Source organism: Erigeron canadensis, chromosome 9, assembly GCF_010389155.1.
Source record: "Erigeron canadensis isolate Cc75 chromosome 9, C_canadensis_v1, whole genome shotgun sequence".
Classification (NCBI taxonomy): Eukaryota; Viridiplantae; Streptophyta; class Magnoliopsida; order Asterales; family Asteraceae; genus Erigeron; species Erigeron canadensis.
Window position 1 is genome coordinate 14843902 of NC_057769.1, and position 11695 is coordinate 14855596.

General features: G+C 34.4%; 2 protein-coding genes across 5 annotated transcripts; one reads left to right on the forward strand and one right to left on the reverse strand.

Annotated features, from left to right (window-relative positions):
- The first annotated feature begins 1101 nt into the window (after positions 1 to 1101).
- Positions 1102 to 3498, forward strand: LOC122583907 (annexin-like protein RJ4). Its single transcript, XM_043756279.1, has 6 exons — positions 1102 to 1252; positions 1801 to 1946; positions 2040 to 2258; positions 2565 to 2777; positions 2872 to 2961; positions 3187 to 3498. Exons 1-6 carry the CDS (start codon positions 1180 to 1182, stop codon positions 3388 to 3390), a joined length of 945 nt encoding a protein of 314 aa, XP_043612214.1. The 5' UTR covers positions 1102 to 1179; the 3' UTR covers positions 3391 to 3498.
- Positions 3499 to 3745: 247 nt separating this feature from the next.
- Positions 3746 to 10508, reverse strand: LOC122582566 (integrator complex subunit 9). 4 transcript variants are annotated; one of them, XM_043754976.1, is made up of 12 exons: positions 10373 to 10508; positions 9416 to 9539; positions 8964 to 9308; positions 8450 to 8664; positions 7324 to 7650; positions 6637 to 6847; positions 6241 to 6333; positions 6049 to 6140; positions 5554 to 5671; positions 5329 to 5414; positions 5032 to 5083; positions 3746 to 4414 (listed from the first exon to the last, which is right to left on the reverse strand). In XM_043754976.1, the coding sequence occupies exons 2-12, from the start codon at positions 9422 to 9424 to the stop codon at positions 3890 to 3892; spliced, it is 2073 nt and encodes a 690-aa protein (XP_043610911.1). In that variant the 5' UTR covers positions 9425 to 9539; positions 10373 to 10508; the 3' UTR covers positions 3746 to 3889. The 4 variants fall into 4 exon arrangements, with proteins under 4 accessions (XP_043610911.1, XP_043610909.1, XP_043610910.1 ...); XM_043754974.1 differs by lacking the exon at positions 10373 to 10508 and adding an exon at positions 9652 to 10163 and having other exon boundaries at positions 9416 to 9534; XM_043754975.1 differs by lacking the exon at positions 10373 to 10508 and adding an exon at positions 9652 to 10163.
- Between the last annotated feature and the right edge of the window lie 1187 nt (positions 10509 to 11695).

Sequence of the window (11695 nt, forward strand, 5' to 3'; positions counted from 1 at the left end):
CGGGTCCTACACTAGTCTTGGTATTGAAGATATTTTGCGGGATTAGTCTTTGACATGTTCTTATCTGATATAGACCTGATGTGGTGCTGACAATGTCTTTGGAAAATATGGAAAAGGCATTGTGAGAGCTTTTAATATTTACTCTTAATATCTCCAAGTTTCTAGTTAAATGCACAAGAGATAGGTTTGAGATTAGTTCCTTGCAATGGGGTCAAGTTTCATATCATCATCTATACTAGATTTTCAATGTTAATCGTCTCTAGATTTTCAACTTCTCCAAAATGTCCCTACTATCTATTCTATATTTACTTAAAATAACTATAATATATTTTCTCTCTACTCAAATCTCAATCAATCATTTTTTTTCTCTTTCCTCCATAAGTTATTTATTCTTCCAATTCATTCAAAATCTTTTATCTCAAAAACCGTACATTGATAAATTATGAAAGTTATATGGGTGTTTGTAAAATTTCATGTTCTTTCATTAGAGATGTCATTCGATATACTTTCGATGAATTTTTAAATCCGAGGCGAAGCCCGTACGGCTAAGGCATTTGACTATCATACCCTAGCTATGACGTATCAACTCCTATGACCTATCACACTCTATGACATATCACACTATATGACCTAGCTATCACCCTCACCATCTCACCGCCGCAACGTGCGGATACTTACTCTCGTAACAATAAAGTGTAATGTTTTCCTAATTTTCATTTAGTTTGATTGCAGTTAAAACACTTCCAAAGTAAAGAACTCAAAATAATAATAACTGTACTTAATCGTGTCATTGACGAAGTAAGGGGTTGTGAGATATAAATAGTCTTGCTTTTATTTAACTTGAGTAGATAAAATGCTTTCAGAGAGGGAGAATCGAACCCTTGACTTATAGGCTTGCTCCAACTCAAGTTAATTATACAAAACATAGTATAATCAATCATCCATACAAAATGCCAAGCAAAGAATACACTTAGAAAGAAAACAAGTGAAGAAACCAAAGTAAAGAATTGGATTTGGTCGTTAATTTCAACTTAGTTTCACTATAAATAGAACCATCGTATATGAATCAAAACCCAAGTTAGGTTCACTACAAATCCAACTCGATCTAATAGTCTCATCTCATATATATAATATAATAATATATATACATCAAAAGACCCAAGTACAAGAACTTAAGACATGGCCACCCTCATTGCTTATGAAGATGCTTCTCCTTCTGCCGATGCCGAGCTTCTAAAAAAGGCTTGCCATGGTTCTTATCACCCTCTCTATGTTCTCATTTTTGTTTTTACTTATATGTACCTTCAGTAGAAAAAATATCTGTCTATTTCATTGTGTGACAAATTCGTCATAGTTTCAACTCATTCATTTGTAAAAATGATTATATATCAACCATTCTAAATGCTTTGCTTACACTATTAGATCATTGATTTTCAAAAGTTTTTGTTATCAGATTTTGGTATTTATAGGATATACAAACTTGCTTCTCAAGTTTTAGCTTATTCACCAAGTTAACTTGATTTACAAGGCTAGCTAGCTCTTAATCTGAAAACATACCAAATTACTTACAACTTATGACAAGAATAAAGTTTGACGAGTCAACCTGACCCATGATGAAATGCCCTACATTAATTTACAGTTGTGTTACTAACTCGACTTGACATACCTTTTAACTGGACTGACTCTAGCCCATTACCCAACGCGGCCATTTTTTACGGTCTAAACTTAGGAGTTTATATCGTGTATGCTTTTTTTGATGAATCATTTCGTTTAACCGTGTAATTTTTTTTCCACTTAAAGGATGGGGGACCGATGAAAAGGCAATAATATCGATTTTGGGGCACAGAAATGCAGCTCAAAGGAAATTGATACGAGATGCTTATCAAGAAATTTATCAAGAAGATCTTGTTAAGCGTCTTGAACATGAGCTCTCTGGTGACTTTGAGGTACTATATTGTTTATTTTCTTACTTATCAGTAGCAATACGTGGTTCGGGTGCAAATTTTGTATTAAAAAAAGGTATAAATTATTTCATGTAGAGAGCAGTTTATCGATGGAATTTGGACCCAGCAGATCGGGATGCAGTACTAGCAAACGTAGCACTGCGAAAAGAAAACCGTGATCATAGAGTCATCATTGAGCTATCTTGCACTTTATCACCCGAAGAACTTTTTGCTGTCAAACGTGCTTATCAAGGCCGATACAAGCGCTCTTTGGAAGAGGACATTGCATCGCACACCTCTAGTGAACTCCGAAAGGTGAGTTCATATATTTCATAGGTCATTATGGGTTTATGCTTTCTTTTTAACAGCAAATTTGGGATTATGTCTAGTTCCCAACAAAACAAATGGGTCTAGTAAAAATTTATCTAAAAGGGAAATTAACAGCTCAAGATAATCACTCAAAGTCAATAGCTATACAAACATTATAAGTTGTTTGACTAAAAGACCCATATCATTTATGTAAAATATGTTTGTTTTAATTACTTGGATTAATAAGTCTACATTATATTTGTCTGAATTGTCGTGACATACTGACATTGTGCTTTTTGGGTATAACCACAGCTACTGGTGGGTCTGGTGAGCATACATAGGTACCAAGGTAACGAAGTGAACTTGAAATTGGCAAAATCAGAGTCTAGCATTCTTCGGAACGCTATTCAAGAAAAGGCTTTTGATCACGAAGAAATTTTACGAATAGTTACTACTAGGAGCAAGCCACAGCTTATGGCTACTTTGAATCACTACAAAGATGAACATGGTTGCAACATGACCAAGGTAAATGCAAATTTTATCCATTAGATATAGTTTTTCAGTATTTCTAGAGAAAATAAATGATCATACATGTTTCTCCATTTAAAAATCATGGCAGCATTTGAAGGATGATCGGACCAATGAGTACACAGAAACATTGCGTTCGACGATTCGATGCCTGAGTGACCCCATTAAGTACTTTGAGAAGGTAAGTTTCTTCTTTTTGATGTATCCAATGTATGACTTCACAAATAGATGCGGTGATACGGGGAGGGAGGGCGTGAATGGCAAGAAGTTGGGTGGGATCCAAATATATGAACAACGGGTCATAATGTACTTAAGAGGATACTACCCAAATTGATAAGTATCCCCATTTTGGCTTTACTGCCATACCAGTTATGCTAAGTTTGTTTGTGTGTATGCAACATTGTAGGTGATTCGCAATTCAATAAAAAACGGTGGGACAAATGAAGATGCACTGACTCGTGTGATTGTTTCGCGAGCTGAGAAAGACCTCAAGGTTATCATGGATCAATATTACAAGAGGAATAGTGTGACACTTGATCAGGCTGTTGTGAAAGAAACCTCGGGCCATTACAAGAGGTTTCTTCTTGCTTTGCTCGGTAGGGAAGACTAGTTTAAGACCCGTGACCGAGTATCATAAGTTAATGTTGTTTACTTGCAAATTGAAGACATCTATATATGTTGTGTACTTTTGTGTAAGCTTTTGTTGAATCTTACGAATAATATGACTTCTTGTGTGTAGTGATGTATACTATTCTTCTGAATAATTAACTTTCATCGGATAGTTTGTAGCCCTATTTAGATGCGTCTAACGTAAACCACACTCCAAATTGTTGACATAAATAAGCTATCTAGCGGTAACTTTCAAGATCATTGTTAATTCATAGTTAATGACCCAAAGATAGATTCAGCCCGATAAGCCAGAAGAACCCGCCCAATACTAGCCCGAAACCGATCACAAAGCTATCTACAATCAACATTTTTCTTAGATTTCATGGCCAAGAATTGAAGAATCTTTAATAGATACTGGAACCTCTGCTAAGCTCTAAATATTACAAGATGGTCAAACTGAAAACTTACTAATGAATCTGCAATCAAAATATATAAACCCCTTAAATACCATTCAGCAAACTATGAACTGCATCAGAAATACGGGACGCTAAACATTCATCACAGGTACTAATTATAGTACTTGCTTCATTCAGTTCTATTATGGCCTTGTTAGGCTCTAACACATGCAACACGGTTGATCCACATTCATCTTTTGTTTTGACCTTTTCCATTGACGATTTGACCCCAAACTTCTCTAATGCCAATAATAAACTTTCTGAATCAACCTTGCCCCAATGCACCAAAGGCTTCGTCTCTAAAGACATTGCCTCTTTCTCTGCAAGTAAATAGTGTTTCCCATTTTCCACAAAAAGCTCACCTTTTAATCTTGAGATGGTCAAGTCTTCATTTTTCAATTTTGACAAAGCCAACTGTGACACCAGGTCTGTTGCAATATGTAGCTCTGAAAGATTATTTGAACTTGGCAGATGAAGTGTTTCATTTTCGGTGTAAAACAAGCATGGCAGTGATTCACTTAACGGAGCAAAGTATGGCTTTGTATTATCTGGAAGCTGTTGACAACGAATCTAAGCAATTATCAGAGGGTGACTTTTATATTATATATAGGAGTCGAAAGAACTTGGTTAAATTTCTCTATGATATGAAACTGAGATAGTTACCTTTCAGAAAATTCTAATGATAGGCAAAATGTCTAAGTTTTATTTTTCTGAAGGTGGGAGAAATGATAAAACTAAAATAAACCGGATTTTTAATCCAAACTTAAGATTTAAGTTTGAAACTCATTTTATTAACTTCTTTTGATTAACCAACCCGAAAAATCGGATAGATCTACGAGAGATCTTATTCAGTTCGATTAGAGATGGCATATTCAAATTAACTTTTCTTATAATTAATGCATCAATAATGCTTACTAGAAACTAAAGAAATAAAAGATTACAGTAAAAATAATCTAGATTTTTGAATAGGATTACTAAGGCAATTTTATGCATTGAAAGCATTTTTCGTCTGTTTGACACCATTCCCTTTATATAAATCTTTCTTGATTTCACTCATTTTAGACACAAGAATAGCTGATAAACATGCATCCTATGCAAATGCATCATAACTGCAACTTCTAACTAAATTTAATGAAAAAAGTGTATGCATGTTAGCTAAAAATTCGGAGCTAACAAGAATATGTTACCATGATCAGTTTTGGCTGAAGCACTTTAAGTAATTGTGGAACCTTTTCCATCCTACAAAGTAATAGGTAGTAACTTATATTAGGGTTGCATCATTTAAACTGAAGTGATACGATATTGCAACAATTTTGTACAAAGAAATAGTAATCGAAATAGTAAAAAGTGCATAGACGTTATTTGTTTCTTTGGGTCTCATTTAACTGAAGTAAGAAAATCACACGAAGACAGCAAAAATGGTCTTTTAACAACTATTCGCCAATATATATAAAGATGCCATGCAAATTTGACATATCACTTACTTTATACTAGAAACAAAAGAGCATTGCAAAACCTTCATTGCTACTGGCTTGAAAGGTGAGAGTGCAAGATCAGTGTCAACTCCTTCCTGATAACATTATATTATTATATTACCAGGCATTAGCATAGACAAACAAATTAATGGATATGTACAACCAAACTATAGTAGACACATGAAAAAAATAATATTACTTTTGGATAGAAAAAGAAAAATAGAAGAGAAGAACCTCCAGAACTAAAAGTGAGTTAGGATCCACATGCCAACGCTGAAGTAAATGTACGACAGGTCCAAGCCGCAAGCTCCAGTGAGGACAAACTACTATGCATGGCTCCTGCCACATCATTCTGTGTATACAAAAGAAAATCAGCCACCAAAAATTGTATGGAACTATGGATATCGCAAACACAAGTACATAATTTTTGATAGAGGTAGCAAGATGGGCTGGTTAGTTAACCAGTCAAAACGAGTTCTGGTTGAAATCGATCAGATTATAATACAAGTCAAAACAGATCAGAGTGGGACTTCCATCGGTTTACCACTCTACCAAGAAAGTCCATTTTACCAGTTTCACTTTAGTTAATACTTCATTATTGACATGTTTGATATTAGACATACTTAAATCGACCAATTCATAAGTAGTACATGGATAACAAAAAAATGCCACCTCTAACTTTTGATTATGGGATACAACTCAACAACACCAGATAAAGCTACATCTTACAATAACTCATGTGAGTAAACTGTCGGGAACACATGGATCTTTTTCTCTTTTATGAGGTCTTCATGACAAAAAACTGGGTTGCCAGAGTACATCTGCAGGACAGATAACAATAATTATAAGCACAAATCAAGTAAGTTGGTAGTTCTAATCAAGTGTGGTAAAGTTTGAACATCTGATCAGATGAGTATCAACCTTCTCTTGTCGATCTTTGCATAACCACTCTGGTATAATACTAGTATATGCCAGTAATTCCTCTGCCACACTGGAGATGATAAATATTGGAACCTGAGAAACACAATATCAACACCCCTCAATACTTCATGTTACTATAAATAAGAGGCCGCTCTTTTGATCCACTTGATTCTGAATGGATCATCAACTTACTTTACAGTATCTCTGAAGAAAAGGGGTCGATATGCAAAAGGGAAAAGGGTAACCATGAAGCAAAAAAAAGGGCCAGGTTGCAAAAGAAGGTTGCATATGCGTCCAAAGCTGTCACAAGTTTTATTTTAATGCATAATCCACTTATAGAATTTGGTCAAACTACCCATTTTAGTCCCTCTATCGTAGAAAACTGAAACAAAATACCTTCACGTCAGATGAGTCGATATGCAAAGCAAACAACTCCAGAAGCTGCAAAACAACTCCAAGCCTTCCAATGGGAACTAGAACAGAACCACCAGCTTTCACAGAATCCATAGAACACGAGCATATGAAGTTCAGTTTCTCCATTTCTTCTGAACTCTCATCAGAAATTAGAGTGGAACAAGCATCCAAGTCCAGTGTATTTGCATTGTTGCTGCAAAAAATTGATTTAAAACATAAAAGATAATGCTTCACAGCTTACAAAGGGTGAAGAAAGAAAAGCAGAACATACCAATATGAAAGCTTAGATGTGGCAATTTGACCCAATGGCCAAAACAATAAAACAAGTAGGAAGTCACCCAATGCCTATACTGGATGCATATAACATCCTAAAATCTACTGAAATCATTTTACTCAATGGTTTAAATGGTAAAAGTGATAATATTGCTATTGTTGTTCTAATCATATTTATCTCAGTTAAAATTTTAATGATAAATATAAATGGACAAATTGATGAAGCGTTAACATTGCCTGATCACCTCGATGAAAATGATATGCCTTATTAAATGCCCTCTTTGAGACTCAAAGTCTCAAACCAAAAACCGATTTAATTACAATTGTTCAACATATCTATGTTGTACCATAGAATTTCAGAATATAATAAGGTAAAAGAGAAAGAGAAAAGTATACCTTTTGGTTGAGCAGTCACCAGTAACAGGAGAGGAGAAATTATTCTCATCAACACATATGTCCTCATTCCATAGAGCAAAATCAGAATATATAAGCACGTCACTTTCTAAGAGACCATGGAAATCAAAACCCATTGCAGTTTCAGATGAAAACACGGCGCTTGAAATATATGATATATTCCTCTTTGGACTTTTAAGATTCCAATTACATGAACCTATTTCTATACCAGAGCTCAAAGCATTGATTATCAAGGTCCCATTATAGCAAGCTTCTTCAGAATATCTAAGAGTTCGGACTTTTCGTAAACAGTCCTTCACATCAGCTGCACTGAGAAGAGTATTATGTTATTTGTTTGTCACAAAGATATTTACATATACACTAAACAAAACAACCATAAGAAGAACTTGAGAAACAACAAAAATTTATATGGGTCAGTGCACCAGATGTCACAAATTTGAACCATTTTCATACTAACATGTAATTTGAATGTTGTTTTATCTCAAGCGAATCAGATGGGCAAACTCACAATATTAAGTCACGATGGATTAAGTCAAACAGATCAAGCAACTTGAAAGGGATACAATGTCTAATTTAAATGATTATACATCCTAGATCAGTTGATTGAGAGAGCCTATAAATATTGCAATAAACTTTGGTAATCGAAGTTAAAGCAAAAAAAAAAAAAAAAAGGGTCAACCCAAACCAGCATATTTCAACCCATACTGAAAATTGACATGTTTTTACCTGAACCAGTTTTGATCTGTTACCCACTCACCCGCCCTCCCATCTTGACACCTCTACCTAGTCCGAATATAATCTAGTATGCGCAAATGTGCATGGGTTCACCTAAGCATCTATGATATTAAATTCTTGTGGTTAAAGCAATTACATATGTAGTTAAAAACAGATGATCACATGCCATTAATGTTGGCTAAGGAATAAACAGCTGAAGCAATGTGACATACTACAGTGAGATTTATCTTGATAATTTTACATACCATGCCAACTTTAAACCAAAACATGTTTCTATTGGGAAACATTATAATATCCAGTTTAGATTTTAGAAAAGACCTGATCCTGCAGCTAAGTTAATGAAACTAAAATCCATCATTTCACGTTTTTTTACCTGTATAACGGCAACCAACTACCAAGCTCTGCCGCATCTTTACCAAGAACTACGTCTTTCAGTGCTGATGGAAGAGCTTCAAGTTCTTCCCACTTGAACCGTTGAAGAAAACTAGTCTCTTCAGGTCCATACAGTTGTTTATATTCCATATGCATTGCAACAAGATCCTCCATCATAAACTGACCAAGCCTTGCAGTGACCTCAGTTGCATATATCTTATAGAATGACAAGAAAAAAGACATTAAACTTCGATATTAGAACTGACACCGAAGTACTCATTAAGATTTTGAAATCTTTGTTTCTGGTTATGTTTTAAGAGAAAAACAAACGTTAGCTTAAAAGGAATTGAGTGGATTGGGAGAGCAAGTTGAACGTCGTCCAAAATTTATAAATAATGCGTAAAACCTCCCAAATCATTTAATTAGATAGTTATTGAAATATTATAACTATTTTGCCACCTCTAATAAACCCTAAAACTGCTACATCCTGAACACATAAATCATTTATAGATTACCTTAGCAGAAAAACCTCGAGCGCGAGTGAGAAATGGCAACCCCAACATCCCCATTGGAGTTGATATCAGCACCACATCAATCAGTGAAACATCCCATAGTTGCAATTTTTCAATGGTTTTATAGTATGGTTCTGAAGGTATTAAACCGGTCCTATCAAGGAGTTTCTTGGTTTTTTCCTTTTGACCCCGTTCTTCATCAAGATTTTCATATAAAAAAGTAGATATTGGGGAGAATATAGTTAAAGCAGATAAGTCAAGAGGGCAATCAAATAAGATATGGAAACCGCATAAGTTGACTACATGGCATGGTGGAAGATTGTAACTCCCAGATGGGCTCAAACTCGTCTATGCATACAAAAAACAAATGGAAATACAAGTCAGACATGATCATATGGAGAGACATAATACACACACATATTCAGCATTGAGGGATTAAGAGAGAAGAATAGTACAAATTTCATAGGATAGGTATGAGAGTTGGATCAATGCGAAATGATCCGGGTTGGTCCTCGTCCAGAATGATGAGGTTAATTATGAATCAAATCAATGAATGAACCATTATTCTCTTGAACTGTTCTGCAAATACAAGTAAGTAGGTTAGGGTTTTCTACAAACAGAATTGAAGAAATGGAATTGATTTTAGGGTTTTGTGGCCCCCTGCCCTACTTGCAATTACCAAAATTACAACCTGGGTGGGTCAGTCCTTTGTGATAGTAGTAGCCGGAGCAGCGCAGCGGGTGTTATCGACAACAGGAATTCACATGCCATGATACGGGTAAGGTTTTATCACACGCAAAAACCACTAATGTTAATTTATTTTTTTAATCCAAATTCAAGAACGAAATAGTACTCCTTTATCTTTCCCTCTCTCTATATATTACATCAAATAACTTGATAAATTGCCAAATGGAAAATGATATTTCTTTCTAACAAATCATCCAAATAATGTTCTTGAAATCACAACAATGTGGCAAGTCTAGTCCACTTACGTTCTTTTTGTACATGCCGACATAACTTGGCAAGCGTAAACATCGCACACGCGTGACACAACTTGACGACATCAACGGCAAAACCATGTGACACATCAGATAAGGCAAGAATAATGGAAGAATCGTAATAAAAGTTCCAAGTTTGGCACCAGCTCTAGCTCTAATTTTAGCAGATTATATTTCAATACACAAACAAAATCATATTTCAAGTAACAAAGATAATCATATTTTTACACAAGTATCATATTTCAACTAGAAAAGGAATAAATTCGATTATATAACTTCAACCTACAAAACATGATCACGATCTCATTATGCTAAAATCCTCAATTTTAATCAGGATACAAACTTACGACAAAAACAACAGAATAAAATAAATGGAAAGAAGAAAGTTACGAAACTAGAAAATTGTAATCATACCCGGGCGACAATCTGGTGAAGGGATGGCTGGAGAAAGGGAGTACGGCGAAAGGGGTGGCCGGCGGTGGTGGTGGCCGGCGGTGGGGAGTGGTTGGCGACTTGGCGAGTGACAGGAGTGGAAGTGAGTGTGAGTGTGAGTGGCTAGTGATATGAGTTTTTTTTTTTTTTTTAAACAAGTTGACAAGTTGTGTTATTGAGCCTTTTCAAAGATAGAAAAAAAAAAATTAATGCTATAGTTGGTTTAATTTTAGCCATTAAATTAAATTCAATATTTAAGATTAAAATTTGAGATTTAAATCTAATCAATTTATAAAAAAATCTGAATCTAAAAAAAGCACCAAATTATAAAGAGGTTGGACATGAAATTACTTTGTGTTGTTTTGTTATAAATATATTTTGAAAATGGTTAAATGAAGTCCTTAGGTTTTCACGTAACGTGCATAAAAAGATTGTACATTTTTATATCAAAAATTCACCTTTAAATTTTATTATAAATGTACAACTATTTAATACATTTTGACAAAAGCCTTTAGGGCTTTGTTTAGCACAACACACATATTTTTCAATAGTTATTTTAAAGAATTACATATTGTTGTCCCATTCAATTTATTTTTTCTTTTGATATTGAACTTGAGAATAGAACAATGAAATGTGTTGTATATATGTTGATAGCCGCAGTGATGTTGATGACGATGACGATGGTGGTAGTGGCAGTGACAATGGTGGAGGCGGCGGTGTGGTGGTTTGAGCAACGGATGGTGGTGTAGTTAATAATAAATGATATAAAAGGTTGACGTAGTTAATATAAGAGTTAAAGAAAAATTATTGAAAATTATCTCGTTAAAAGTAGTTTTGGTAAACTATATATGTTTGGTGATGGGTATGTTAAATGTTTATGGGTAATTTAGATACAAAATATATTTTGAGAAAAAGGAGAATATTTTATTTATATAGTATAAATTGAGGGTCGTATTATAAAGCGAGAATGGTGGTACCATCAGTAGTGTAGTGTGGTGGTGACGACATGTGGTGCTGCGTGACAAGTGATGTATGTTATTGATGTAAAAATATTATTCATATTTAAAAATGGGTATTGTGGTTATTTTAGAAATTGAAGAATAAATGTCGTAAATTATTTCATGAAGGGTATTATGGTCAACCACATTTTTTTAAGTGTTAGGTGTCAATTTGATACTATAGAGGTAAAACAGGCACATCAATATCTTTTTGAAAAAATAAGAAATCAATGTTTATATAGTATTATATAGTTATAGATAAGCCTATTATTATGTAGGGACCTCATCAATCTACCAATAAACTAAA

Excerpts from the sequence above, each read along its gene's own strand:
- LOC122582566 (XM_043754976.1), bottom strand. Across the intron at positions 5,672-6,048 it reads GTTTACTCACATGAGTTATT|AATGATGTGGCAGGAGCCAT; the intron begins GTAAGATGTAGC and ends TTGTATACACAG. Across the intron at positions 5,084-5,328 it reads TCTTTTGTTTCTAGTATAAA|GATGGAAAAGGTTCCACAAT; the intron begins GTAAGTGATATG and ends ATTACTTTGTAG.
- LOC122583907 (XM_043756279.1), top strand. The coding sequence starts at position 1,180 with ATGGCCACCCTCATTGCTTATGAAGATGCTTCTCCTTCTGCCGATGCC. Across the intron at positions 1,253-1,800 it reads TCTAAAAAAGGCTTGCCATG|GATGGGGGACCGATGAAAAG; the intron begins GTTCTTATCACC and ends TTCCACTTAAAG. Across the intron at positions 2,259-2,564 it reads CCTCTAGTGAACTCCGAAAG|CTACTGGTGGGTCTGGTGAG; the intron begins GTGAGTTCATAT and ends GTATAACCACAG.